General features: G+C 40.1%; 1 protein-coding gene and 1 non-coding gene across 8 annotated transcripts in view; both read right to left on the reverse strand.

The window, feature by feature from the left end:
* SIDT1 (SID1 transmembrane family member 1) overlaps positions 1 to 27,846 on the reverse strand; it is a 104,151-nt gene that overhangs the window by 23,774 nt on the left and 52,531 nt on the right. For 6 of the 7 annotated variants that reach the window (XM_043874995.1, XM_043874991.1, XM_043874993.1 and 3 more), the window contains 10 exons: positions 26,977 to 27,048; positions 26,290 to 26,383; positions 15,212 to 15,255; positions 7,608 to 7,679; positions 6,127 to 6,272; positions 5,275 to 5,348; positions 4,172 to 4,238; positions 2,419 to 2,492; positions 886 to 1,009; positions 570 to 687 (listed from right to left, as the gene is read on the reverse strand). In XM_043874995.1, the coding sequence (XP_043730930.1) occupies positions 570 to 687; positions 886 to 1,009; positions 2,419 to 2,492; positions 4,172 to 4,238; positions 5,275 to 5,348; positions 6,127 to 6,272; positions 7,608 to 7,679; positions 15,212 to 15,255; positions 26,290 to 26,383; positions 26,977 to 27,048 (885 nt within the window). Of the gene's footprint in view, positions 1 to 569; positions 688 to 885; positions 1,010 to 2,418; positions 2,493 to 4,171; positions 4,239 to 5,274; positions 5,349 to 6,126; positions 6,273 to 7,220; positions 7,266 to 7,607; positions 7,680 to 15,211; positions 15,256 to 26,289; positions 26,384 to 26,976; positions 27,049 to 27,846 lie in introns of those variants that run through there. The other variant, XM_043874997.1, reaches the window with a different exon arrangement.
* LOC122676204 lies at positions 16,754 to 16,860 on the reverse strand. The gene has a single exon (XR_006335488.1). It is a non-coding gene; the product is annotated as a U6 spliceosomal RNA (small nuclear RNA).

Here is a 27,846-nt window from a genome sequence, read left to right on the forward strand (position 1 = left end):
ACATCATGGTATGGAGATACGAAGCAAAGACCCAATGTAGCTATTTTTGCCAACAGGAGAAAACACAGCCTGAGGAGAAGACTAACATGCAGTCTGGGTGCAGCCAAGGGGGGTGGTCACAGAGCAGTGGAGCCAGGGCTACCGCTGGATTTGTGCTGATAAATATACTGGTTATTTAATCCGATTAGAGTTGGATTTTTTTAAATTACTTTCAACCCAAAGCAGGCAAACTGCTAAGTTAAGCCAAGCTACATTGAGGGAGATTTCTAGATGCCTTGTTGGTAGATCTACATGACCTGCTGCCTGACACCTAACCCACTGCCTACCTGCAGACCTAGCCATGAGATCAATACTCAGTGTTCAGTGCTTTCTAGTCGATAAAATGTGGTCAGGGAGAAAAAATAATACAATGTGGGAAAATCATGCCCTGAGGCGAGGTACCCTCTGATCACTTTAGTACACGTAAATGTCATTTAATCCTTGCAGTTACAAGATTGGCATTTTTGAGAGTGTCCCAGGATAAGACTCCTATACCTCAGATCTGTGTAGCTGATATAAATTGTGATTACCGAACTGGAAGTTGGAGTAATTGGGGCAGACGTGGTAACAAGCACTGAGCACCCCTTCCATCATCAGTGCAATGCCCATGGCATAGAAGAGACCGAAGTGTTTGGGAATCCCGTACTCCTGAAAAAGCAGGAAGCATGGTCAGTGGGAAGATCCTCATTAGTGATTTTGCCACTGAACCCAGCACCCATGCTCTCGCCCTGTGTGGTCCCTTACACGTGATCCATCATCACATCAGATGTCCCTCCTACTTGTAGATCCTGCTTGGAACCATAACCCTTCCTAGCTTCCACCTCCCTCTACCTGCCCTCTACTCACCATGGCAAAGATATCCTTGGCTTCTAGAGCTCTTCGATGGAGAATGTCCCGGTGCAAGACTATCAGCAGGAAGAGGCAGCCCAGGAGCACATGGCCCAGGTTACTGAGAATGTTGTTGAAGGCACTAAGGAGATAGAGACAGTGAGGGAGTCAAGGCATCTGAGAGCTTCAGAGACTGAACGAAGGCATGGAGGAGCGAGTGTTTTCTACCAATAAACTTTCCATGAGACTTTGGGACTGAAAATCATCAGAGAGCATCTTTGTCCTAACTCCATGTTAGGATGCTTTGCTTAGCCTGTGATAATGTGTCCATTTCCTCCCAGGAATGCCTGTTCAACCTCCCTAACACCCATTGATCCTCTCTTGTCCTGATGGCACTGGCAGGGAATGAATCCTAGGAAAGAGAGCTATTCTGCAGATGGGCAGCTGGGCCATTCAGCTAGTTGCAAGAGTGAATTCAAATACATGGACCCATGTTATATGTCAATATTCAGCTCTGTAACTGTGAATTTCAGGATAAGTATCAACTGGTCACAGTCAGCAGATTTCTTTCAGAAAACTGAGACTAGTTCATTCTGGATGAAGAAGCCAGGCTCCCAATTGCCAGGAAAATCCCCCTTTCCACTTCACCATGTTCTGGAGGATGGAGCACAGCCTTGGGAGCAACAGGTCCAGCTATGAGGCCCAACATCACTCACAGTTGAGGGAGCTTCTGTGAGTCCTTGCCTTTCTAACTAAGCCTTAATATCTTTATCTAAAAATGGGGGTAATGAGACTTCTCTGGTGATCCAGTGGTTAAGGCTCCACACTGCCAATGCAGGGGGCATGGGTTTGATCCCTGACCAGGGAACTAAGATCCCAATGCTGTGCAGTGCAGCCAAGAAAATAATTTTTTAATGATAATAATAATTACAAATAATCTCCTTAAAAATAGCAATAAAACTACTAAATTTAAAAAAAAACAGTGGTAATAATAATCATATCTATCTGATGAGGTTGTTCAGTGGATTGAATGTATTTGCAGCTCATGCCCATAGACAAGGGTCATCACAGCTAGGGACCTGATATTTTCAAACACATCCCACCTTCTCCTTAGCAGATTATTCTTAGGGCTGTTTCCTGAGCTCCTCCCCCTCCATACAGGAGTAGGAGAGGAATACCTAGTCTCAAATCCTTGATTTCATTCCTGTTTACCCTTGATTAGGGCTTCCCTGGTGGCTCACATGGTAACAAATCTGTCTGAAATGCAGAAGACCCAGGTTCAATCCTGGGTAGGGAAGATCCCCTGGATAAAAAAATGGCAAGCCCACTCTAGTATTCTTGCCTGGGAAATTCCATGGACAGAGGAGCCTGGCGGGCTATAGTCCATGGGGTCCCAAAGAGTCAGACATGACTAAGCAACTACACTTACTTTTTGATTGAGGTAGTTTCCCACAATTGTTTCTAGTGTTTTTTAAAAATACACATTCCACAGCACATTACACAAAAAGGCATCTCTCATTGCCTCATGGGCAACCAGAAGACTGGGCTTACCTCAAGACACCCAAGGGGTGAGCACAGAGGAAGTTATAGTAGCAGATATCCTGGTTGCCAGTGACGTTGAAAACCTGTAAAAGCAAGAGCGAGAAGAGGAGATGCTGTCTGCCTCCATCCCCTGAGCCTGAAATCACAGAAAGCAGACCCCAGTGCTCGCAGTGATCAACTGTCAGAGATTTACAGTGTAACCAGTGCTCCTTCTCAACAGGGGATGAGTCATTATCTCCAGCCTTTACACGGTACAGACACATTTCCTTTAAATGCTACCATCTTGCTTTGAACTGAAATAGTCTGGGTCCCTCATTATGTGGCAAGGCAGAATTCAACTGAAAACATTTCCTTTGTTCTCATTGTAAAAGGATTCTGAAAGGATGCTAACATTGGGGCCTGCCTATCAGGACTGAAACAGTACATCCTATTTTCTAGATGAATCCTGGGAGTGTAAACAGCTGTCCCATCCTCTGCATTGAATTGAAAACCACAGGGCAGGTGGACATAAGGAGATATGTCGTCAGTTTTCCATATTATCACTATCATTAAGAACCTTCCTAGACCACAGGATAGCTATATCTTCTGACAGAACCCCAAAGTATTCAGAGACTATTTGGAGTATAAATCGTGGTGCTCAAACCTTATAAAGTCCTTGTCCTCATCACGTATTAAGTATGGAACTGGTGAAATATTATTAAACTGTTGACTCTCAAGTGTGGGTGTATATTGGAATCACAAGGAGTTTCATCAATATTGATCCTGATTCCACTCTGATCTAACTGCTGTGGGGTACAGCTTGGACACTGGTATTTTAAAAAATCTCACAGATGATTTGAACACACAACAAAATTTGAGAGCCATTGTATTAGAAATACCTTTAACCTGGTGCTATTCTAAATGGGCTTTTTCATGTGTCTTTGATCCTAGACAAGATCAAACGTGGGGTGCAGTGGGGATTCTTAAGCTGTTTTAATTATTGTTTTTGTTTTAATTCTTGATTGCCTTTGCAAAATCTATTTATTTATTCTTCATTGCAAAGGGTCTTTGTTGCTGCATGTGGGCTTTCTCTAGTTGCAGCTAGTGGGGGCTACTCTCTACTTGTGGTGCGTGGGCTGCTCATTGTGGTAGCTTCCCTTGTTGTGGAGCATGGGCTCTAGAGCACAGGCTCAGAAGTTGTGGCACACAGGCTTAGTTATTCTGTGGCATGTGGGATCTTCCCACACCAGGGATCAAACTCGTGTCCCCTGCATTGGCAGGTGGATTTCTATCCACTGTGCCACTAGGAAAGTCCTTTGTTTGTTTATTATGTATTTTATATTTCCTTTTCTTTTAATATTTTATTAGTGAAGCTGTTCTTACTTTTACAAAAAATATTGTAAAATATTTTTACAGCCGGGACACTGGCTAAATTAGATATCAGGTTTCTTTGTTTTGGTCTGGAACTTTACCCATCATCCCACGATGATCAAAAGTTCAGACTGATTAAACAATAGACATAGCTGATAGATACCAAGACTAAATGAGTGCAAGGTAATAATTTCAGATTGGTAGACAAAGTGATACAAGAGGTCTGCGATAAAACATTGGGGAACTAGATATAAAGCTCAGTCAAAGACAACCCAATGGAGAAATCCTGTGGGAATCCAAATGAGAAATTAATTCTTGGACAGAGCTCTTTACACCTTTCTCTGTAAATTATAGCAAAGATCTTTCTCTGTTGTATGAAAGCTGGGATTCGGGGGTTTGAGGCAACACTTACTGTTTGGTAGGTGATAACCAGTTGGATCACAGGCAGTGCATAAAACACAGCAATGGTAATGATGTTCCTATGCAGACAAAAGGAACCAGAAATGGTTATTTCCAAATTAACAATGGAATTTTTGCTTTTATTTTTTCAATCTTTCCACCCATAACTGCCTACTTAACTCACAAAAGTGATTAGAAACTGATTACATGGCTCCTATTTCTCCAAACTTTCTCTCATACAATCATTTGCATAACAGGGTAAATAATACTTCTGGTTTAATGAAACTATCAATAAAGGCCTATCTCTTTAGGATATCATTAGATTAAAAATGATCAGAGAGTAGGTAATGGGTGATGGATCACAAGAAGGGAATGTGGCTCTCTTAGCTACCTCTTAGTTCCAAAACGCTGGTCCCACTATGCTATGGAGTTCCACCTGACCCCCACTGGCTGGCTCTTGTTTCCCTCTAGCATCCGTGTCCAAGTAAAAGATCATCCTTCCAGAGAAAAGAATGAGAGGAGTTGTCACACTGTCAGTCGGGGGTTTCTGAGGGAAAAGAGGGGACCCGGCCAGGCACCTCAGGCTTTCTGCCTGGAAGAAGGCTGCCTCTGTGTGGTCTATTTATCGCAGGTCTATTTATCATTGGCTGATGGTATCATCTTGCCTCAGGGTGATTTCTAGCTACCCTGAGGTGCTCTAGGAGTCTCATCCCAGAAATCACTGGCTCTCCTAAGGGTAAGTCCTGGTGAGAGAAGAGGGAATGGTTCCAGTTTAACATGCCTCCTGGAAGATGGTTTTGGTATCTTCCTGGAAGAGGATTTAATGTGTCCCTAAAAACACGGGATTCCACTACTGTTCTTATTTATACTTTGTATGTATTTCACTTAGGACTGGTTGCCTTTGATTGTGTTTTGTTTGTTTTTCCTATGCATTGTGGCTTAAACCCTTTAAACACCTATATGCGTGTCTCAGTAAACACCGAAACCTGTGATTTCATCACTTGTATGGATCACATAAGTCACTGTGGCTTTTTTTTTTTTTTGTCACTGTGGCTTTTACAAAGAAAATTTTAATTTTACTAAAGACAGCCATAGTCCTTCTCGTCATCTACTCACCAAAAATAAATCTTATACTTTTTGCTGACAATTCTTCGGTCCTTCCTGGACAGATCTGACAGGTAAAGGAACACCTGGGATGCCAAGTAAAAAGAGAATGCAAAACTGTACTTGGATTTCTTGCATAAAATACAAAGAAGAGCTTTACACATTTCAGTTTAATCCCTCATTAAGGATTAAAATTATTAAACAAGACTTTTCTCGTAATTTTGCTTTTCCTAGGATGCCTTTAAAAATCCTAGTATTTCCCTTGGCTTTAGGGAAACTGGCTGATGTGAGAAACCAATTGGGAATCTTGAATGCTTCTTAAATCTCAAGAATTGATTTCCCAGTTTTCAGAGATGCCCACTGTGTGATTCTTGAATTACAGAGTTGAAACCATGCCATTCACCTTCATGTCGCTTACTGGATACAACATAGTCTGATACATATGAGTCAGAAAGAAATGAGCTTTTACTCCTGAAGCATTTTATGTCTGGAACCAGGGAATTTTTCCAAGTACACCCTTCAGTGGAATCTTTTCTTCCACCTGGTTGGAACCCTTCCTCATTTTTGTCCATAATCAGCCACTTCAGATCCGTGAGCATTTTAGTGCTCTGTTCTCTATACTGCTGTCACTTTTTCCCTCCAGAAAGGAGTGTTAATTAACTGAGTATTGCTTTTAGTAGGTAGTTAAGCTTTATCTAAAAAGCCCCCTGAGAAATTTGACTTCCCCTGAAGAAAAAAAATATATATATATGTATATATATATGTAAATATAAATATATAAAGGCAACTGAGGCATTGTTGAAGTTGTATTTGACTCCTGAACTTTCTGTCCTCTGGAGGGTATGGCCAGGCAGAGAGAGGTACCTTGGTGCGGATGATGTTCTTATCGCTCTCAATGTCTGGCATGGTGTCAAAGTCACTTTCCTCCACAGAGCTGTCAGTGTCTGACTGGCATGGCTGTCTACCATCAGAGGAGGACATTTGCCTGCCAGGACTGGAGCTTGACTCATCTGAAACAGAGGAGACTCTTCTGCCTTCCCAAGCTGAGAAGAACCCATGGAACCCATCTCTCTTTGCAAAAAGCACAGTGCTGACTCATTCTAGGACACGTTATGTTGGTAAAAACCAACTCCTTACCCACAACACATGTTCTCTCAATTCTTCCTCAATGGACTTCTGATTTTCCTTGTCTCCTATTTTTATATTTAAATCACCTGTTTCTAGGGCTAAATACAAAATATAAAGGCATCTGCTCTATTAACTCTTTAGATGCAAAGATAATATGCTTATATTTCATGTTTCATATTTTGAAACATGAACATAAATATATAAACATACACATGCATGAACTTATGTATAGCATCTACCACATGTATATGTAAGCACCCACATATCCAGCAGCTATACATTTCTCATGGATAAGGTATTTGTACACTGAAATCCCCCACATGCTGTATCTGTGATTATATAATGGAAACCACATTCTCAGGAAGAATCCTTGTGCTCCTGTGAATGTTTCCGAGAGCAGATGGGAATTTGTGCAGCTTAATGAGCACATGAGCCAAGCCTACCTTCCACTTTTATTTCTTCTGTTCAGATGGTTAAAGAAAAAAAAAAAAAAAAACGACAAAACCCTATTCTTGCAGAGCCAGAAATAAGCCTCCGGCACTGAGCCCACATGCTTCTCAAAGTTACAGAATAACAGGGCAGGAATACAGGATTCCCAGCCCCTCTATACTGACAGCTTAAAGCATACCATTCATAGACCTGTAAGCATCATAGAAGTATGTGGAAGCATCAATGCCCTCCAATGCTAACAGGACAGGGATCAGAATTCTGTCCCCTTAAGGCCACTTAACCAGCCTGAGGGTTGCCATATCAATGACTGGGTGTTAGTGAGCAGGTTCAATTATGAAGTTAGCCCAAATGGAGGATTGCTAGGCTTCAGTCATGTTCACCTGCTGCACAGCCTCATCTTCTGAGCGCCCTTACTCCACTGAAACCTGAGGATGAAACAATGGGTCAATTGATGTTGGGCTCCCTGACATCAGACTTTTGATGCATTTTCCACACCCTAAACCCAGGCTGGGTATGAAAAAAACCCCACAGGAGTTGACAGCAATGGTACAGAAAATTCTGCTTGAATGTGGCTAGCAGACTCAAGAAACAGATCAATAGAACCAGAAAAAAAGCTGGAAGGAAAACTCCAGATCACCCAGTCAATTAATCTTATACAATGACTGCCTTGCCCACTTTCACAGTTATTAGTGGCTGGAGGGCCACTTGTATCCTATTCTTGGGAGAATCAGGAGACACTTCCATGAATGGACTCATTGTAAAAATACCTATTGCCCCGTAATTGCTCCCTTCAGGGGTACTGGCAGCAATGGGATTTGACACCGACATATTTCCAGAGCCTGTTAAAAAGAAAAACAAAGAGGCAAACGCTTTGTGTCTAGTTGCTAGAATGAAAGGACACAACTTTAAATAGTTTGATTTTCTTTTCACTCTAATATAAGGAGCCTTCAGGTTAATTTTATGGTATGGAGGCCAAATGTAGTTCACCACCCGTTCCTGCATGACCCTTAAACTAGAAATGGTTTTAAATTTTTTAAATGGTTGGAGGAAAATCAGAAAAGCAATATTATTTTATGACAGGTGAAATTTTAGATTTTAAGTGTATATAAGGCTCTACCAGAACACAACCACTCATTTGAGTCTGGCTATGGCTACTTTTAGCTACCAAGGCAAAGAGGAGCAGTTGACAGAGACTCCATGGCCTGCAGAGCCTGAAATATTTACTATTTGGCACTTTCCAGAAAAGAAATGTTGCTGATTCCTGCCTAACAATATTGCAGAATCACAAGGAGTGTGGGTCCTGGAATCACTGTGAGAAAGGTCACCACTGAACACAAACACCAGAAATAAATTTCTATGATTCAGGCACTGTAATTCAGAGGTTTATTTGTCACAGCCATTAGCAGTACCCTAACTGTAGGCAGGATTAGCCCTGACAGGAAAGAAATTACTGCACTCCTTGGAACAAACAAGAGTGAACTATGTACAGGAATATGGGTTATTTGGGTCATAACACAGAGATGGAATGGACTTCCCTGGTGGCTCAGACAGTAAAGGATCCACCTGCAATGCAGGAGACTTGGGTTCGATCCCTGGGTCAGGAAGATTCCCCTGGAGAAGGGAATGGCAACCCATTCCAGTATGCTTGCCTGGGAAATCCCATGGACAGAAGGCCCTGGCAGGCTGCAGTCCATGGGGTCGCAAAGAGTTGGACACGACTGAGTGGTGAACATTTTCACTTTTTTTCAGAGATATAATAGGTGTGTCTGTTGTCAAATGGCTGTTGGCAGTGAGAGAAAAATATTTATAAGATGGTGCTCCTCAAACTACTCCAGTGAGGTTTGGAAAGCCCCAGAGAAAACTGCCTCCTAAGCTTCTCACTGGTTATTTGAAAAGATGCTATCCCATTGAGTTTATCCACTTATGAGAATTAGGAGGAGCTGAACAAAAGAACAGAAACAAGGATGCAGGCATCTACGCCGTCTCTCTGACTCTGACTTAGTGCCACAATATTTCCGGGGGCTACAATCATCTGTGAAGACACCAGAGAACATTTCTCTGCTGCCTCCTAAGCTTTGTCAGGATCTGGGATATTGTCAGGCTGGTGGGAATTTCCATCATATGTCTTCTTCCTGAGAGGTGAGATTGCTTGTATCACACTACAGGTGAAGAAGTCTGTGAGTTAACTAGTCAGTGTCTTGTACTTTTGCAGAGAAATCTATTTTCAGTGAAGACATGTAAGATATTCTATATTCTCATTGCAAATATATTTCCATTTCTTCTTTGAAAAGATCATCTGTAATTCTTTACATTAATGCTACAGTTTGCAACACATGTAAAAGAACCAAAAGCCTCAGACAATTAATTGTTTGTCACAATCAGTTCTTTTCATCCAGCTTTCAAACTTCATTCCCACTGGTGGACAGTAAAAACATTCATAGTTTGGGGAGCCAATCTGTAGGCTTCATCATGTTTTTACTCTCTGTGGGCCTATTCCTTTCCTCCATGGAGAAAAATAATTAAATCCTAAGTTCAAAACATTTAGCCAGTGAACAAATCAATAGCCTTGGAGACTCAATTTCCTCCCTCCTTTTGGTAGCCTAGCCAAGAGCCAGCTCAGTTGGACAGCAAGGCCTCTGGCTAAAGCAACATTCCTGGCAGGCAAGGCAATTCCCAGGACTCTCACAATGGACCTTGGCATTGTTCCTAGGCTTGAGACTCCTTGATATAGTTCTTACTATTTAGAGATAGTAGATGTTCCTTGGCTTTTCTTGGGCTTACCCATAAATATGTAACATGGTATCAACACCATCTGTGCTTTTCATCCAACTTCAAGGCAAAGAAACAGGTTACTTTCAGACTCTTAAGAGTGAGAGATTAAATCTTTTGAGCACAGTAAGAGTATTATGGGAAGATGCCATGTACAGTTTGACCGACTCTCTTTGGCCAAGGACAGATTTGGCTGTATTTGGGCAGAGCGCTTTGCTGCTGCCACTAGTGAGGGTAACAAGTACTATTACCACCATTACCACCACTGCTAGGACTGCTCCTAAGGCTTCTATACCATTGCTGCGGTGGCTACTGCTACAACTACTGTCACTACTGCTGCCGCACGTAGAGTGTCTGGCACACAGGTTTTGATAAACATTAGGCAGCAGTGGTGACAGTAGTGTGTGTCAGACACTCTTTTAAGTTCTTTCCAAGAATTCATTCTTTTTAATTTTTCAATAACCTTGTGCTATTAATTTTTCAATAACCTTGTACTATTACTATCACCATTTTAAAGATGACAAAAAGGAGGCACTCACAGATCAAGTCATTTGTCCCGAATCACTTAGATAGTGGATAGATAATGGTTCGTTGCACTGATCTCAGTTAAAATTTATCTTCTTAATTGAAAAAAAAGGAAGGGATTTTCCTTTAACATATGAATAACTGGCAGTGAGTGTGTTGCTTTTATAGTGCTCATTTTTCAAAAGAGACAAGGAATTGAGGCACATTTGCATTTCCACTCATATATTCAAAAAAGGTACCTAAGCACAATATTTGTTTTTTAGATGGGCTGCTGCTGTTCGCCTGTAATTCCTTATAGTGTATTCTTTTTATCAAGGTCATTGTGTGTGTGTGTGGGGAGAAGGGCAGGCGACTGTCAAAGAAACCACCATTCTGGTCTCTTCTTTAGGTGATGTAACTTTCACATTTCCCTTAGTATCTTTCACATTTTTCTCTTTTCAAGCCTAAATTCCCTTCTTTTAATCATTAACTTAGGTCCTTGTTTACAGTGTACTTTAAAAAAATATTACATGTGAAAATAGTGAAAATGATACTAAAATCATAAACTGCAGAATTTCGGGTCTTTTCTGTTCCTAGGAAGCCCTCTGGTATGGGAAAGAGATGAAAGTGTAGGATAATGCTTGAGTTCCACTGTGGCGGGGGGTTGAAGTGGTCTGTGGGAGGCAAAGGGTTTTTGTGTATGTGATCAAAAGAGGCAAAAAAAAAAATGCGAAAACTAAAATCAAAGCAAGAGTGCAAACAAAAACAATCACTGTTTTGTTAGGCAACAACTTCACTAAAAAGAAGAAGCCAGCTGTGTAAGTTTGTTCAGACTTGGATGATTTCTGCACTCTACTCTGGCTCACAGTTGAGCAGGACCTGGTTTCAGTATAGTCCCCAGTCCCTTGCACTCCAAAGCAACCACAACACCAACAGTTCTGTGATGGACAAGAGCATCAGAATTTTCATATGAAGTACAATTGTTCCAAATCTGTGCACTTTTATATGCACAATTAAATAGGAGATTGGCCAACATGGGATAACAATATTCTGTTAACTTTTCTAATGTCTAGAAATGCAAGAACCAAAGCACTGCCTCCCAAATTTCAAATGTGATTGATGCTCCCAGAAGGCAAGCCATATTTCTGTTTAACTATATGGTATATAGAAAGCAGAATTAAACACAATATACCAGTTTATAGGACAGACTGAGATGTTCTGGCTGGGAATAAGCAAACATATAAAGTTGTGAATGAGCTCATCTTAATGAGGAAACTTGTTCTGGTATGTTTTTCTTTACACGTGAGCCCTTTGCCATCTGTCTGCTTTGCTAACTTAGAATAGGATATGCTTGCTTGCCTGCCTTTTATATTAATTGCTCCATGTGAGGAGAAAAACTTCATTTCTTTTTGAGCAGGCTTGACTCTTTCAGGGACTTCACATTTACAACTGTCCTGCATGCTTCTATCTCTAGCCTTAGAAGGTTGGAAGCTAAGAAGGAGTTGGAAATGATGTGAATGAGCTGCTGTAAGGTTTCATTTTTATGCCAGTTGGCTACCTATTCCAGCTGGTGTCATGTTGTATTAATATGCCAAAAGTTGAGGAGAAAATAAGGAAGGCCACTCCTCTTTTCAAGGATGTAAAAGTAAAATTCCTTTAGAAGAAAAAAACAGGCAAGCAAAATCAAGGAAATTTGGAATCGATCGGAGAGTCAATACTAGAACCTGAGACCCGTTACCACAGATTCTGAGGATGGCTTGTGTTTCCCGAATCGTCTGCACTCAGCACACTGCTTGTCTTCTCCCTTCCGGACCCTGCTGTCTGCTGGGAGGCTGATTCAGTAATAGCTCCATCCAGGGAAGGATCTGATTGGTCATTTGGTTCCTCAGTCTACAGACTAGTCAGGTTTGTCCAGCTCCCCTACTTGAGAAAGTACCCCCTTCTTAGGCTGCACGCAGCATCATGATGACAGCTCATGTGTCCCAGAGGCCTGTGAGTTATGCTTCGTCTGTCTCTCTTTTGAGGTGGTAACTGAATTTCTGTACAGGCTCTTTAGCGGTGATGTGAAGTGTAGGGTTTCTCCACTGACAGAGTCCCTGAGTGAGAGAATGATAGTTGCTCAGTCGTGTCTGACTCTCTGTGACCCATGGACTGTAGCCTGCCAGGCTCCTTTGTCCTTGAAGGAAATGTTTTTAGAACACAGAGGCTTGCCTGGTGCCCCTCAGATTACCAGAGAGGCCCCTGTCTTAAGTGACAGTGGAGAATATGGGGATCCATCCAGTCATACCACAGTAATCACGCACCTTCTAGCCCGAAGCTGCTCTTTACAAACACTATTTCCACTTCATCTGGGCTCCAGGGTCTTATCTCCTTCTTCCCATGAAGTATGAAAGAAATTCTTTTGCTTTTTTAGTTCAGTTGAAGCCAGTGTCAACATTTTTCAAATAAGACTTACAAACTGCAGGACAAATCAATGAAAAACAAAAGCAGGGGAGCTAACAGATTTTCCAATGCAGCCATTCTGCTGCTGCTGCTAAGTCGCTTCAGTCGTGTCCGACTCTGTGCGATAATTAAGAGCTGCCAACCATTTGGCGAATTGTAGGGACCTGGCTCCATATCCTCCACCTCAGGCACACCTAAGGTGAAAGCATCAGGCCCAGTTCCTCTGATGTCTACCTCCACATTGATTGAAGCAGCCAGCAGGCCAAGTCTAGTGGGATCCCCTCTTTCAGACTCTGCTCCTAGCATTTTTTTCTAGGCTCTAGCCCCCAGGGCACTTCCTGTATCTCTGAGCTCAGTTAAACTTCCTGTAGCGCCTGTGGGCACACTGATCTAGGCCATTCTGTATCCTTGCTCTTCTCCAGAATTTCCTCCCGTGAATCTCTCACATTAGACTACAGGTAAAATCCCTCACTTGCTTTTTTCTCTTGCTCCAGACTGGTTTCTCAGTGATCTGCTTCCTACGATTAAGAGTCACTAACTGGTTCTTTCCTCGGATGGAGGTTGTCTTCTCTGCTCTTTTTTGCAGCACCTGAGTTTGTCTTACCAGTGGTCATGTGCTCTCTTTCCCCATAGCCTCTCCGCATGACAAAGGTCCCTTTCGTGCCTGTGTGCTCAGTCGCTTCAGTTGTGTCTGACTCTTTGTGACCCTATGGACTGTAGCCCACCAGACTCCACTGTCCGTGGGATTCTCCAGGCAAGAATACTGGAGTGGATTGCCACGCCTCCTCCAGGGGATCTTCCTGATCCAGGGATGGAACCCATGTCTCTTGCATCAGCAGGCAGGTTCTTTACCTCTAGCGCCACATGGGAAGCCCACAAAAGTTCCTTGCTACCGCTAAGTCACTTCAGTCTTGTCCGACTCTGTGTGACCCCATCCCTGGGATTCTCCAAGCAAGAACACTGGAGTGGGTTGCCATTTCCTTCTCTAAGGCATAAAAGTGAAAAGTGAAAGTGAAGTCGCTCAGTCATGTCCAACTCTTCGTGACCCTATGGACTACAGCCTACCAGGTTCCTCCGTCCATGGGATTTTCCAGGCAAGAGTACTGGAGTGGGGTGCCATTGCCTCCTCCGACAAAGGTTCCTTACTTCCTCCTAATTTCAAAGCCCTTTGGCATGAACATTCCTATTTTCTAACTAAGCTAGGATTTTGTTCCTGTCTTCTCACCTGTGCCTGTCAGCCCACATTTTTAAGTCAGTGATTCTCAGTTGAGGGTAGGAGTAGGGGGAACATTTTGCTCCCAAAAGGACATTTGACAATGTCTGGGAATATTTTCTATTGTCACAAGGAGGGAGTGTATTATTGAATTCTAATAGATTGAGGTGAAGAATGTGGTTAAACATCCTACAATGTACAGGGCAGCTCCCAACAATAAAGAATCATCTGACTGTAGTGTCAATAACATTGAGTTTGAGAAACCCTGATCCTAGAGAAGGATGACCTAACCCTAATTCTATAAGCAGGCTTGACTGATCTTAGGTAAATAGATTCCTTTGCAGTGACTGGTTGAGAAATAAGTATATGATCCATTCTAGGCCAATGAAACATGAAAGAAGCTTCTAGGTGCTTCTGAAAAAGTCCTTCCCTCTGGACATTGTCAGTGAGGACCTACCTCACCACCAGCACTAGGGGAAAAGCAGAACCAGGGGAATGGCAAGCAAAAGGACCTGAGCCACTGGACTCAGTGAATCCTGAAGTCCACCTTTTTGCTCAACTTTCAGGGAGAGGAGACACTCTTTATTGTTTAAGTATGTTTGAGATAAACTTTGTTGTTACCTGCAGCCACATGAATCCAACTGATGCATCTTTATTTATTTATTTTTTGGATCACTCATCCATTTCTGCTTTCCATCTGAAGGGTACCTCTAGCTCTGAGCTAATTTTCAGAGCCTTCTTGATCTTGTCAACACTAAGTAACTCATGCTGATTTAGGCTTTTTAGAAAATAGGATACATAAAAGGTAGCAACTTCCAGTTTTAAAATATAAGTCCTGGGGATGTCCTGTACAACATGGTGACTAGAGTTAATAATAATGTACTGCATATTTGAAAGTTGCTAAAAGAATTGATCTTAAAAATTCTCACCACAAGAAAAAATTATGTGTAGTGATGGATCATCTTGGGCTTCCCCGGTAGCTCAGATGGTAAAGTGTCTGCCTGCAATGCAGGAGACCAGGGTTCAATCCTTGGGTTGGGAAGATCCCCTGGAGAAAGAAATGGCAACCCACTCCAGTACTCTTGCCTGGAAAATTGCATGGATGGAGGAGCCTGGTAGGCTACAGTCCATGGGATCGCAAAGAGTCGGACACGACTAAGCAACTTCACTGGTGGTGATGGATGTTAATTAGATTTCTAGTGGTGATCATTTTGCAGTCTATACAAGTATAGAATCATGTTGTACACCCAAAACTTATACCGTGTTATATGATTGGTTCTTACTAGCTCTGCTTTCTGTAGAAAGACTACAGATTAGACTACTCTGGAGGGATGGAAATCAACAGAGGATTTGGAAATCACAGAAGTCAAAGAGACAGAAGTACCAGTAAAAGTTATCTTTTACTTGACATCAGTTTGAATTGAAACCAGGGGTTTTTCTTACCATCATTGGAACCAAAGCTTCCATCAGTGGATTTTCTCTGAAACCTGCAGACAAGACATACACATGTTCCTAAGACAGCAAAAACCTAAGCATTTTATGTTTGTTTCCATAGACTTTGTTGCAGATTTCTCTGCTGGGATCTCAAACAGACCTTTGGAGGTACAGAAATTGGAACTCTGACACACTGCTGGTAGAACTGTAAAATGGAGCAGCCACTTTGAAAAACCATTTGGCAGTTCCTCAAAAAGGTAAACCTAGAGATGCAATATGACCCAGCAATTCCACACCTAGGCACATACATGCCATTTATTTCCACATTCATTTATTTTCAGATCATTCACATGCCGTAAAATTCATCCTTTAATGTGCACAATTCAACCAATTTTAGTATATTCACAAAGTTGGGCAACCATCACTATTTTCTACGTCCAGAACATTTTCATCATCACCCAAAGAAATCTCAAACAATAGCAGTCACTCCCCATTCTCTATTTATCCCTGCCCTGGGGAACCACTAATGTACTTTTTACTGCTATAAAATTGCCTATTCTGGATATTTCATGTATAAATGGAATTATATTGTATGTGGTCTCTTTGGCTTCTCTCACTTAGCATAATACTGTGTGGTAGCATGAATGAATACGTAAGTCTTTTTTAAATGTTTAATTTTATTGGAGTATAGTTGATTTATAATGTTGTACTAGATTTAGGTGTACAGCAAAGTGATTCAGTTACACATATACATACATTCATTCTTTTTCAAGTTCTTTTCTCATATGGATTATCACAGAATATTGAGTAGAGCTTCCTGTGTTATACAGCAGGTCCTTGTTGATTATTTATCTTATGTATAGTAGTATGTGTGTGTCCATCCCAAGCTCCTGATTTATCTCTCCACTCTATCTTTCCCCCTTTATAACCAGAAGTTTCTTTTTGATATCTGTAAGTCTGTTTCTGCTTTGTAAATGAGTTTCATTTGTATCTTTTTAAAAAATGAGATTCCATGTAAGAGTGATGTCATATAATATTTGTCTTTCTCTGTCTGACTTAGTATGATAATCTCTAGGTCCCTCCATGTTACTGCAAATGGCATTATTTTGTTCATTTTCATGGCCGAATAATATTCCAGTGTGTGTGTGTGCGTGTGCACACACACACACACACACACACACACCATATCTTCTTTTTCCATCCCTCTGTTGATGGACACTTAGGTTCCTTCCATGTCTTGGCTATTGTAAACAGTGCTACAATGAACATCAGGGTGCATATATCCTTTCAGATTATGATTTTCTCTGGATATATGCTGAGGAGTGAGATTGCTGGATCATATGGTAGTTCTATTTTTTCTCCTTTATTTTTTAAACTATGAAAATATGATAACACATTTATAAGAGACTCCAAAAATACAGAACAAAGTTACATATAGTTCCACTATATATTACAATTATTTCTTAAAGTAGGTAAATTAAGATTTTTAGTTGGCGTTTCAACATCAAACTCTCAAAAATTAGTAGAATGTATAGACAGAAATGTAAAAGGAAAAACATGGAACACTTCATGAATTTGCATGTCATCCTTGCGCAGGGGTCATGCTAATCTTCTCTGTATTGTTCCAATTTTAGTATATGTTTTGCCCAAGTGAGCACTGGTAGCTCTATTTTTAGTTTTTTTTTTTTGTTTGTTTTGTTTTTTTATTTTTAGTTTTTTAAGGAACTTGCATACTGTTCTCCATGATGACTGTATCAATTTACACTCCCACCAACAGTGTAGGAGGGTTCCCCTTTCTCCGAACTGTCTTCAGCATTTATTGTTTGTAAACTTAAAAAAAAATATTCATTTGACAGCTTGGAGTCTTAGTTGCAGCACTTGGGGTCTTTTGCTGCAGTGCAGACTCTCTAGCTGTGGTGAATGGACTTAGTAATTGTGACGTGGGGGCGTAGTTGCTCTTCTGCCCAACCAAGGGATCAAACACATATCCAGGGTGTTTGATGCGTGTTGATCCCTAGTTGCATTGCAGGGTGGATTCTCAACCACTGAACCAGCAGGGAAGTCCCTATTGTTTGTAAACTTTGATGATAGCCATCCTGATTGGTGTGTGGTGATATCTGTATGTAATTTTGATTTGCATTTCTCTGATAGTGATGTTGAGCATCTCCTCATGTGCTTTCTGGCCATCTCCTTGCCTTCTTTGGAGAAATGTCTATTTAGATTTTCTGCCCATTTTTTTGATTGGGTTTTTTTTTTTTTTTTTTTTTTTGGACATAGAGCTGCATGAGCTGTTTGTATATTTTGGGAATTAATCCCTTTTCGGTCACTTCATTTGCAAATACTTTCTCCCATTCTCTGGGTTGTCTTTTTGTCTTTTTTAGGGTTTCCTTTGCTGTGCAGAAGCTTTTAATTAGGCCCTGTTTGTTTATTTTTGTTTTTATTTTCATTACTCTAAGAGGTGGATCAAAAATAGATTGCTGCAATTTATGTTAAAGGATGTTCTGCCTATGTTTTTCTCTGAGTTTTTTTTTTTTCTCTGAGTTTTATAGAGTCCAGCTTTACATTTAGGTGTTTGATTTGTTATAGTGTTTTTTGTGTGTGTGTGTACAGTGTTAGAGAATGTTCTAATTTCATTCTTTTACATGTAGCTGTCCAGTTTTCCCAGCACCATTCATTGAAAATCTTTTTATGGCTGGATAATCATATCTATTGTATGGATATACCAAGTTTATTTGTTTATACTTGATGTACACTTTGATTATTTCCACATTTTAGCTATCATGAATAGCACTACTATGAATATTTGTGTGCAAGTTTTTGTGTGGATATATGTGTTAAATTCTCTTGGGTATATATCTAGGAATGGAAGTGGTTGGTATGAGGTAACTCTATGTTTAACTTTTTTTTTTAAAGCTGTTTTCCACTGCAACTTGATAGCGGGAACTATTTTACATTCCCACTAGCAATGTAGAAGTTTCTCATTTCCCTGACATCATTATCAACTCTTGTTATTTTTCCAGTAAAATTTTTTATTGTAACCATCCTAGTGGATATAATACGATATCTCATTGTAGTCTGACTTGCATTTCCCTGATGGCTAATGATGTTAAACATCTTTTCATATGCTTATTGGCCATTTATATATTTTCTTTGGAGAAACATCTATTTAATTAAAAAATGCCCTTTTAAAATTGGGATATTTTTCTTTTTATCATTGGGTTGGAAGGATTCTTAATATAGTTGTAGATACTAGACTATTATGGATATATGATTTGCAAACATTTTTTTCCAATTTTTTTGTGTTGTATTTTCACTTTCTTAATAATGTCTTTAAAAATACAAACGTTTTAATTTTGATGAAGTCCAACTTATTTGGACTATTTTTTTCTTTTGTTACTTGCACTTTGGGTGTCATATCTAAGAAACTATTACCTAATCCAAGGTCACAAAGATTTACCCCTGTGTTTTCTTCTAAGAATTTTATACATTTGACTCTTTCATTTAGATCTTTGTTCTATTTAGAGTTTACTTTTTTGTATGTTCTGAGTAGTGCTAAAGCTGAAATTCCAATACTTTGGCCACCTGATGTGAAGAACTGACTCATTTGAAAAGACCCTGATGCTGGGTAAGATTGAAGGCAGGAGGAGAAGGGGAAGACAGAGGATGAGATGGTTGGATGGCATCACTGACTCGATGGACATGGGTTTAAGTAAGCTCTGGGAGTTGACGATGGACAGGGAGGCCTGGTGTGCTGCAGTCCAAGGGGTCATAAAGAGTCGGACACGACTGAGCGGCTGAACCGAACTGAACTGAGGTAGGCGTACAAGTTCATTCTTTTTCATGTGGAAGCCTAAGTGTCTCAGTGCTATTTGTTGAAAAGAATATTCTTGTTTCATTGAATTGTCATGGTATATCCTTGTCAAAAATCAACTGACCATAAATGTAAGGGTTTATTCTGAACTTTCAATTCCGTTTCATTGATCTATATGTCTTTTCTTATGTCAGTGCCAGAGGGTTTTGTTTTTTTTTTTAATATTTATTTATTTGACTGCCCTGGTTCTTAGTTGTGACACCTGGGATGTTTTAGTTGTGGCATGCGAACTCTTAGTTGAGGCATGTGGGATCTAGTTCCCTGACAAGGAATCAAACCCAGGCCCCCTGCATTGGGAGTTCAGAGTCTTTGTTCTTTTTGTCATGATTGTTTTTCCTATTTGGGATCCCCTGCATTTCCATATGAATTTTAGGATGAGTTTATCAATTTTTGGAAGAAAGTCAGCTGGAACTTTCATAGGAATTGTGTTGAATCTGTAGATCAGTTAGAGGAATATTGCCACATCTTTTAGTTTATATTGCTGCTATAACAAATTATCACAATATTATGGTTTACAACAATACACATTTATTATTTTCAGTTATGGATGTCAATTCTAAAATGAGTCTTATGTGGCTAACATTAAGATATCAATAGGACTGTATTCCTTCTGAAAACTCCAAGGAAGGATCCACTTCTTTGCCTTTTCCAAGCCTTCATTCCTTGAGGCATGGCTCCTTCCCCATCTTTTGATATGTTACTCTAACCTCTCCTTTCCTCATCATACCTCCTCCTGCTTTGACTCTCTTGCCTTTCTCTTATAAGGACCTTTTTGATTACATTAGAATGTATAGTTACATTATACATTACACAGATAATCTAGGATAACCATCATAACTTTATCACATCTATAAAATCTCTTTTGACATGTAAAGAATATAGTCACAGGTTCTAAATATTAGAATATGGACATCTTTTGGGGGCCACTATTCTATCTACTATACCATTTAAACAATATTAAGTCTTTCAATTCATGAATACAGGATGTCTTTTCATATATTTATGTATTCTTTAATTTCTTTCAAGGATGTTTGTAGGTTTCAATGTACAAGTCTTATATTTAATTTGTTAAATTTTTTTCTTAAGTGTTTTATTTTTTTTGATGCTATTGTTAATAGATCATTTTCCTGATTTCATGTTTGAATTGTATATTTGCTAGTGTATAGAAATACAATTGATTTCTGTATATTGATCTTGTATCCTATAATTTTGGCAAACTCAGGGTTTCTTTTTAGAGATGATGAAAGTTAGATAGTGGTGATGGTTGTGCAACTATGAATATACTAAAACCATTGAATTTTAAAAAGGAGTAGATTTTATGGTCTATGAATTACATCTCAATAAAGTCATTAATGTGTTTGTTCTCCAGCTGAAGTTATTTTATTAATTGCTTGCCTCCTTATCTGTCTTCCCTTTGTACAATGTAAATTCTATTAGAGCAGGGATCTAGACTGTCTTGTTCATCACTGAATCCCTAACCTTTGGGACAGGGCCTGGCACCCAGGAAAGGATAAGTAAACATTTCTTGAGCCATATCATTAAGGAGTGCAGTTACAATTGGGTCAGATGGGTCTAGCTGGCAAATGAGGCTCTAGTGAAGTCCCTCTAAAAAAACAAGTTTAGTGATATTAACTAGCAAGCTATTATATGAGCAGATAAAAAATGACTGTGTTTGTGTTAATGGGCTTTACCCACATTTGCTCTAGGTTTTGGAGCTGACAAAATTCTTTACTAGAGGAGTTCAGTGATTTACAAACCTAGTGTGAGGCAGGCAGTATATAATGAATGAAAGAAAAAAGAGTAAATAACTATTCTAGGTTGGTTGAAAAATGGCTACTCTTCATCTTGTATTCAGCCCATTCAATCAAAAATGCAGTCTGTATCTTCACCTCTTGCATCTGGACTGGGCTCATCACTTGATTTGACGAAGGACACCAAGGGGGAAGTGATATTGTATCTCTTTAAAGCGTACACCTTAAGGAAGCCCTGCATTTTTGTGCAACTTCTCTTGGAGATACAATAAACCAGGGCTTGCCTGCTGGAGGATGAGGGGCAAAGTACAGCTGAGGCCGGTCTGGAAGAGTCAGTGCTTCTCTAACCTATCCAATAATTTCACATTATGACCACCCCAGCTGAGATCTCTGAAACCTAGTGCATGTGTGCATGCTAAGTCACTCAGTCGTGTCCGACTCTGTGTGACCCTATTATGGACTGTAGACCGCCAGGCTTCTCTGTCCATGGGATTCTCCAGGCACGAATAATGGAGTGGGTTGCCACGCCCTCCTCCAGGGGATCTTTCCGACCCAGGGATCGAATCCACATCTCTTGTATCGCCTGCATTGCAGGCAGGTTCTTTACCACTAGCACCACCTGGGAAGCCCCTGAGCCTAGTCCAGAGTTCAAATTGGCAGAATCATCCAGCTGACCCATAGATTTATGAGCAAATATAAATATGTATTGCTGTATGCCATTGGAATTTTTATGGTTGATTTTTATGCAGTGTTATTGTGGTAACAGATAATTAATACAGGAATCAACAGAAGGACAAGTAATCAGTATTATGCAGTTTGAATTCAATGTCTGGCAGGGTGACTGAGAGGAAGGAATGAAAGACATGGATGCAGTCAGTGCTTGACTCAGAGTATCATTGCAGGGGCTCCATAAATACTTGTTAAATGAACTGCAGCTCGGAGATGGGAGGGGAATGGAGTTGAGCCAAAAAAACATTAAAAGAGAAAAGAAAAAAACAGAAAAAAGCATAAAAACACTTTGGATTCTGAGCTCCCTGAGGACAGGAGCCACGTTTCTAATCAGTGTTTTCACCCTCATCTCATAGCAATAGCATGTGCTGCAAACACTACAGGTATTGGTAATAAGGAACAGGAGGCTCAACAAACAAATGGTATTCTGCTCCAGGACTGGCTTCACTTGCTTTTGTAGAGAACTTTGTGATTTCGGCTCAGTTCAATGAAGGAAGATTTCTGTTAGCATTTTCTCTCATTCTGTTTCCCTAGTTAGATGTCAAGTAGTTCTTATGTCTCCAGATCTCTATTTTCAGTTTGCCTGTATTTGGAAAGATTCTATTTTTGTACACTTGACTGTAGCACAGTAATCTGGGGCGGCCAGAGGTTTCAACAGAGCTTTAGGCCGCAACTTTTAAAAACTGTGCTCACTTCAGCAGGCTGCATAACAGCTTTAGAGAGATTGATATCCAGTTATTAACTTAATTTTTCTCTCTTTCTTAGTGTTGATTATTTCTGCTAGGTAACTAAAGAGGTAAAATCCTATTATCTAAAATCTAAAACATCAGTGGTAGAGACAGTGGTAGAGGCAGAAAAGATGAACTTCTTTTTCCATGACACTAAAACTCATCTGAATCAAAGTTGGCAGCTTTTTGGACCCTTTTTCAATTGAATCCGTGCTGGGTTGCCAGGCTTTGGATCTGGTCTCCTTAATCAGGACTGCCTTCCCTCACATGCCCTGCCCACTCCAGTCCCATTTTGACCAGCTTGCTTTAAGAGCTAAGACTCTGGAGCCAGACTCAGTTCAGTTCAGTTCAGTTCAGTCGCTCAGTCGTGTCTGACTCTTTGTGACCCCATGAACCACAGCTCACCAGGCCTCCCTGTCCATCACCAGCTCCTGGAGTCCACCCAAATCTATGTCCATTGAGTCAGTGATGCCATCCAACCATCTCATCCTTTGTCATCCCCTTCTCCTTCTGCCTTCAATCTTTCCCAGCATCAGGGTCTTTTCCAATGAGTCAGCTCTTCGCATCAGGTGTCCAAAGTATTGGAGTTTCAGCTTCAACATCAGTCCTTCCAATGAACACCCAGGACTGATCTCCTTTAGGATGGACTGGTTGGATCTCCTTGCAGTCCAGGGAACTCTCAAGAGTCTTCTCCAACACCACAGTTCAAAAGCATCAATTCTTTGGTGCTCAGCTTTCTTTATAGCCCAACTCTCACATCCATACATGACCACTGGAAAAACCATAGCCTTGACTAGACAGACCTCTGTTGGCAAAGTAATGTCTCTGCTTTTTAATATGCTGTCTAGGTTGGTCATAACTTTCCTTCCAAGGAGTAAGCGTCTTTTAATTTCATGGCTGCAATCACCATCTGCAGTGATTTTGGAGCCCAAGAAAATAAAGTCTCACACTGTTCCCATTGTTTCCCCATCTATTTGCCATAAAGTGATGGGACCAGATGCCATGATCTTAGTTTTCTGAATGCTGAGCTTTAAGCCAACTTTTTCACTCTCCTCTTTTACTTTCATCAAAGACGCTCTTTAGTTCCTCTTCACTTTCTGCCATAAGAGTGGTGTCATCTGCATATCTGAGATTATTATTTCTCCCGGCAATCTTGATTCCAGCTTGTGCTTCTTCCAGCCCAGCGTTTCTCATGATGTACTCTGCATATAAGTTAAATAAGCACGGGGGCAATATACAGCCTTGACGTACTCCTTTTCTTATTTGGAACCAGTCTGTTGTTCCATGTCCAGTTCTAACTGTTGCTTCCTGACCTGCATACAGGTTTCTCAAGAGGCAGGTCAAGTGGTCTGATATTCCCATCTCTTTCAGAATTTTCCACAGTTTATTGTGATCCACAGTCAAAGGCTTTGGCATAGTCAATAAAGCAGAAATAGATGTTTTTCTGGAACTCTCTTGCTTTTTCAATGATCCAGCCAGACTGCCTAGGTTCCAATCCCATCTCCTTCATTTAGTGGCTGTGAATTCTTGGTCAAATTACTTAACCTCTCAATACCTCAGTATTCTTAACTGTCAAATAATAATCATAATACTAGTATTTACTGTTGTTGAGATTTAGATGAGAATCTACTTAGAAGGCCCAGTGCAGTGCCTGGCATAGAGCAAGTACTTGTTCTATGTTAGTGGTTATGAACTAATCAATTAATTGAGCTGATAACCAGTTAATGTATATATACTTTCCAGGTGTATTTGCTTGTAGACTAGTGTTTTTGTTTTTATCATTTTTTATTTGAAAATAATTTCATATTTTTGGAGAAGCTATAAGAATAGACCATAGAATACCCATATATTGTTACCTAGATTCACTTATTGTTAGCATATTACTCCCTTTGCTATATCATTCTTTGTCTCTGGGTGTATGTGTGTGTTTTCATATATGTGTGTCAGTCGCTCTGTTGTGTCCAACTCTTTGTGACCCAATGGACTGTAGCCCACCAGGCTCCTCTGTCCATGGGATTTTCCAGGCAAGAATACTGGAGTGGGTTGCCATTTCCTTCTCCAGTTTTCATATATATGTATATATAAAATTTTTTGGAGTGATTTAAAAATAAATTGCATATGTCATCAATTTTTATGCCTAAATACTTCCCAAAGAATAAAGATAGTCTCTTACATAATCACAGTGTAGTTGTCAAATTCAATACACTTAACATTGATATGATATTCTTATCTTGTCTGTATTATAGTTGTGTCAATTGATCCAGTAATGTCCTTTATAGCGTATTTTCTTCTAGTAAAAGATCCAGTCTGAGATCAAGTATTGTCTTTAGCCATCATGTATCTTCAGTCTCAGTCAATCTCGAACATTTCTGTAGCTAATTTTTGTCTTTTGTGACACATTTTAATAGATTGTTCAACATTTTGAGTTTGTCTAGTTTTTTCCTCATGATTATAGTAAAAATGGGCATTTCTGGCTGGAATACTGCACAAGTGAGGCTGTGTCCTTTTCAGGGTGTCACACCTGGAAGTGTCCATCTTCCCTCTGGTCATATTAATATTCATCGCCCTGTCAATCATCCAATTTCTCCTCTGTATAATTACTATTTTTCCCTTACAATTTCCAAGCTTTTTGTGGGGAATCACTTTAAGGCCATGCAAATATCTTGATCCTCATCAGATTTTCCTCCTAGCTTTAGATTCATTGATGATTCTTAAACTGATCTATGCAAAATACTGATTTTCCAATTTAGCGACTCTCTCCATATTTACCAGTCAGTGTTTGGTGTTCTGCTGTAGGCAAGAGTCCTCCCTCCTGTGTCAATATTTGCTAATGGCTCCTTTCCCTAATGTGGAAATGTTTTGGTAATTTTGTTGAATTCATTGAATGTATATATGTAAGTATTTAGGTCCTTCCTTCCCTCTTACCTTCCTCCTTTGCTCCCTCCTCCCCTCCCTCCCTTTTTTTCCTTCCTCTCTCCCTTATTGATAAGGATTCATGAATTTCTGTTTTTCTCAATGGTTTATAATTCACTATTCTCCTTAATTATTTTGGTGCTCAAATTGTCCCAGATATGGTCAATGGTTTTTGAAGTCAGTTTCTCAGTTGCAAAGCTTCATAAAGGTCACAGAGGGATTCATTTTAGGGTCAGAGGTAGGCCTGTACCACTGAGAAGTTGTATTGCTGTGGTAGCTGTGAGGTTTTTCTACAGATGAGGCTAATCTTTCCCAGTAATCTGAAAACTACACTGGCTTTGTTTTCTTCAGATGCTCAAGAAGAGAGAACATTTGTTTATTGTACCTCCTGCCATTCCTTTGCAGTTGTTTCACAGAGACCAGGACAAACTATGGAATTCTCAAGCTCAGGCTTGTTCAGAGATACAAGGAAAGACTACAACTCTTTTTCACTGGGGGCTCCAAACTCTTGGGAAGGGAAATTTCCTTGGTCAAATTACAGCATGATTATCTCCTTTTTTCCTCTCAGGGAATATTTGACTGTAAAATTGATGCTATAACAGTAAAAAAGCACCTGGTAATATAGTGTCACAGCATATTTATTACTCCCGGCACTTATTATACCACAAGATTTATTTTAGGCATTAATTCTACTTTTTGATGCAATGCTCAAAGCTGTTTCTAAATCTCCATGTTAGGTAAAACTGATTTCCTACATTCCATAAGATCTACATTGAGCATTTTCTGTTCTAAAAAATACCCAAGCTGCCTTTCTGTTGAAGTTTCACTAGCTATGAAAATAGCTATCACTACCAACACTTACTCTGTGTAGGACATTGATATAAACACTGCACTTACACTGATCTGTGAGGTAAATTATTATCTCATTTTACAGATGAGGAAACTGAAGTACAGAAAGATTAAGTAACTTGTCCAAGATCACACAGTGGCTAAGGTAGAATTGAATCCAGTCAGTATGACTCTAAAGTCTAATGTGCTAACTGCTAAGCAGAGACAGGTGAAGGGGGTTGACATTTCTTGAAGTTCTTAACATACCTGATATAATGAATGAATGCAACAAACAGGCATCCCAAGTAGAAGGAGAAGAAGATGAGGAAACTGAGAAGAATGGATTTCACATAAACGGATCCTAAGGGAAGAGAAATAGATCTGGTCAGGATGTCCTCAGGAGAAAAGAGGACCATGTTTGGGACAGGACAGCTTCACAGGCCCATCTGCATCACACCCATTCTTAAATCCTAAAATAATCCCATTCAAAGCAGGGAAGCTACTGGAGGTCACCCAGTCATGGTCCATAAATGACCATAAATGGCTGCCTTTCACAGTGATGACTTCCTTAGGGGAGCTGGGAGGGACTTCCTATATACAAAATCATAACTGACTTCCCTTTCTTTCTGTAAGGAATTTAACAAAATGCTTTGATTCTCTTTTCTATCTCTAAGGTAAACGTTTGTTTTCTTATGATGTTTCTCTGGAAGGATGACATTAGCACTGAATGACATGATCTCCTTCTTGACAGGAATCTCTCCACTGAATCCCGGTACAAGGAGAAGAGGGCAGCAGAGCATGAGGTAGTTAGACAGCATCACTGACTCAATGGACATGAATCTGAGCAAACTCTAGGAGATCTTGAAGGACAGGGAAGCCTGGTGTGCTTCTGTCCATGGGGTTGCAAAGAGTTGGACACGACTTAGTGACTCAACAATAACAACCAAAACTGACCTTTAATGGAAGGAACAATGGTCACTTGAAGGTTCTTTGCACGTTGTAGATTCCAAGTCTGGTTTTCCTTTTCTGGTAAAAAAAAAAGAACAAAGCACAATGGGTCAGATACTAGGTTCCTGGCCTCTCATCTGAACAGTTGTCTAAAAACTATCCAGGATGAATTCTGGTTGCTAAATTTTCTTTTAGCAAGAGCTACATGAAAACCAAGCCACCAAACCATCAAACCGTCTAATACTCTTTGGTTAAAACTTTCCATTTGACCTTTGTTTGGGTGCATTTAGGTAGCACCAAGTGACTTAATTGAGAATGTAGCCTCATTTCTTAAATGAAGAAGTCTTGACCTTTCTGCTTGTATCACCTATGACTCAATATACCATGGAAATCTGAGGAAAACAGCTGCAAAAATAAAGAGCTCATTCATCTTTTGGTTTGCATTTTTCTAGCCAGTGAGAATTTGTTTTTCTTATATAGCCATTAAAAGACTTGTAATTTACAAGAACATTGGATGTTGGCAAAACTCTAGAGTTATGTAACTAAGAGATTAAAGAATATATGAGGAGGCTCAAGCGGGAGGGGATATATGTATACATTTGGCTGATTCACATTGTTGTTCAGCAGAAACTAACACAACATTGTGAAGCAAATATATTCCAATAAAAACTAAAACAGTGCTTAAAAAAAAGAATACATGAGAAGAAGATTCACCTGAATACCAAGAGAACAGTGTTACACTCAACAGTAAACACTCTCCATGTTAGTCACATATGGCCCATCAGCTGTTGAGGGGTCCATGTTTTCAATCAACAGCCTTTTCCATTGCCATGGTAATTAGTGGGTAGTTGCCCACAACCACTGTATTGTGCCTAA

The sequence above is a fragment of the Cervus elaphus genome, chromosome 19, assembly GCF_910594005.1.
Source record: "Cervus elaphus chromosome 19, mCerEla1.1, whole genome shotgun sequence".
Lineage (NCBI taxonomy): Eukaryota > Metazoa > Chordata > Mammalia > Artiodactyla > Cervidae > Cervus > Cervus elaphus.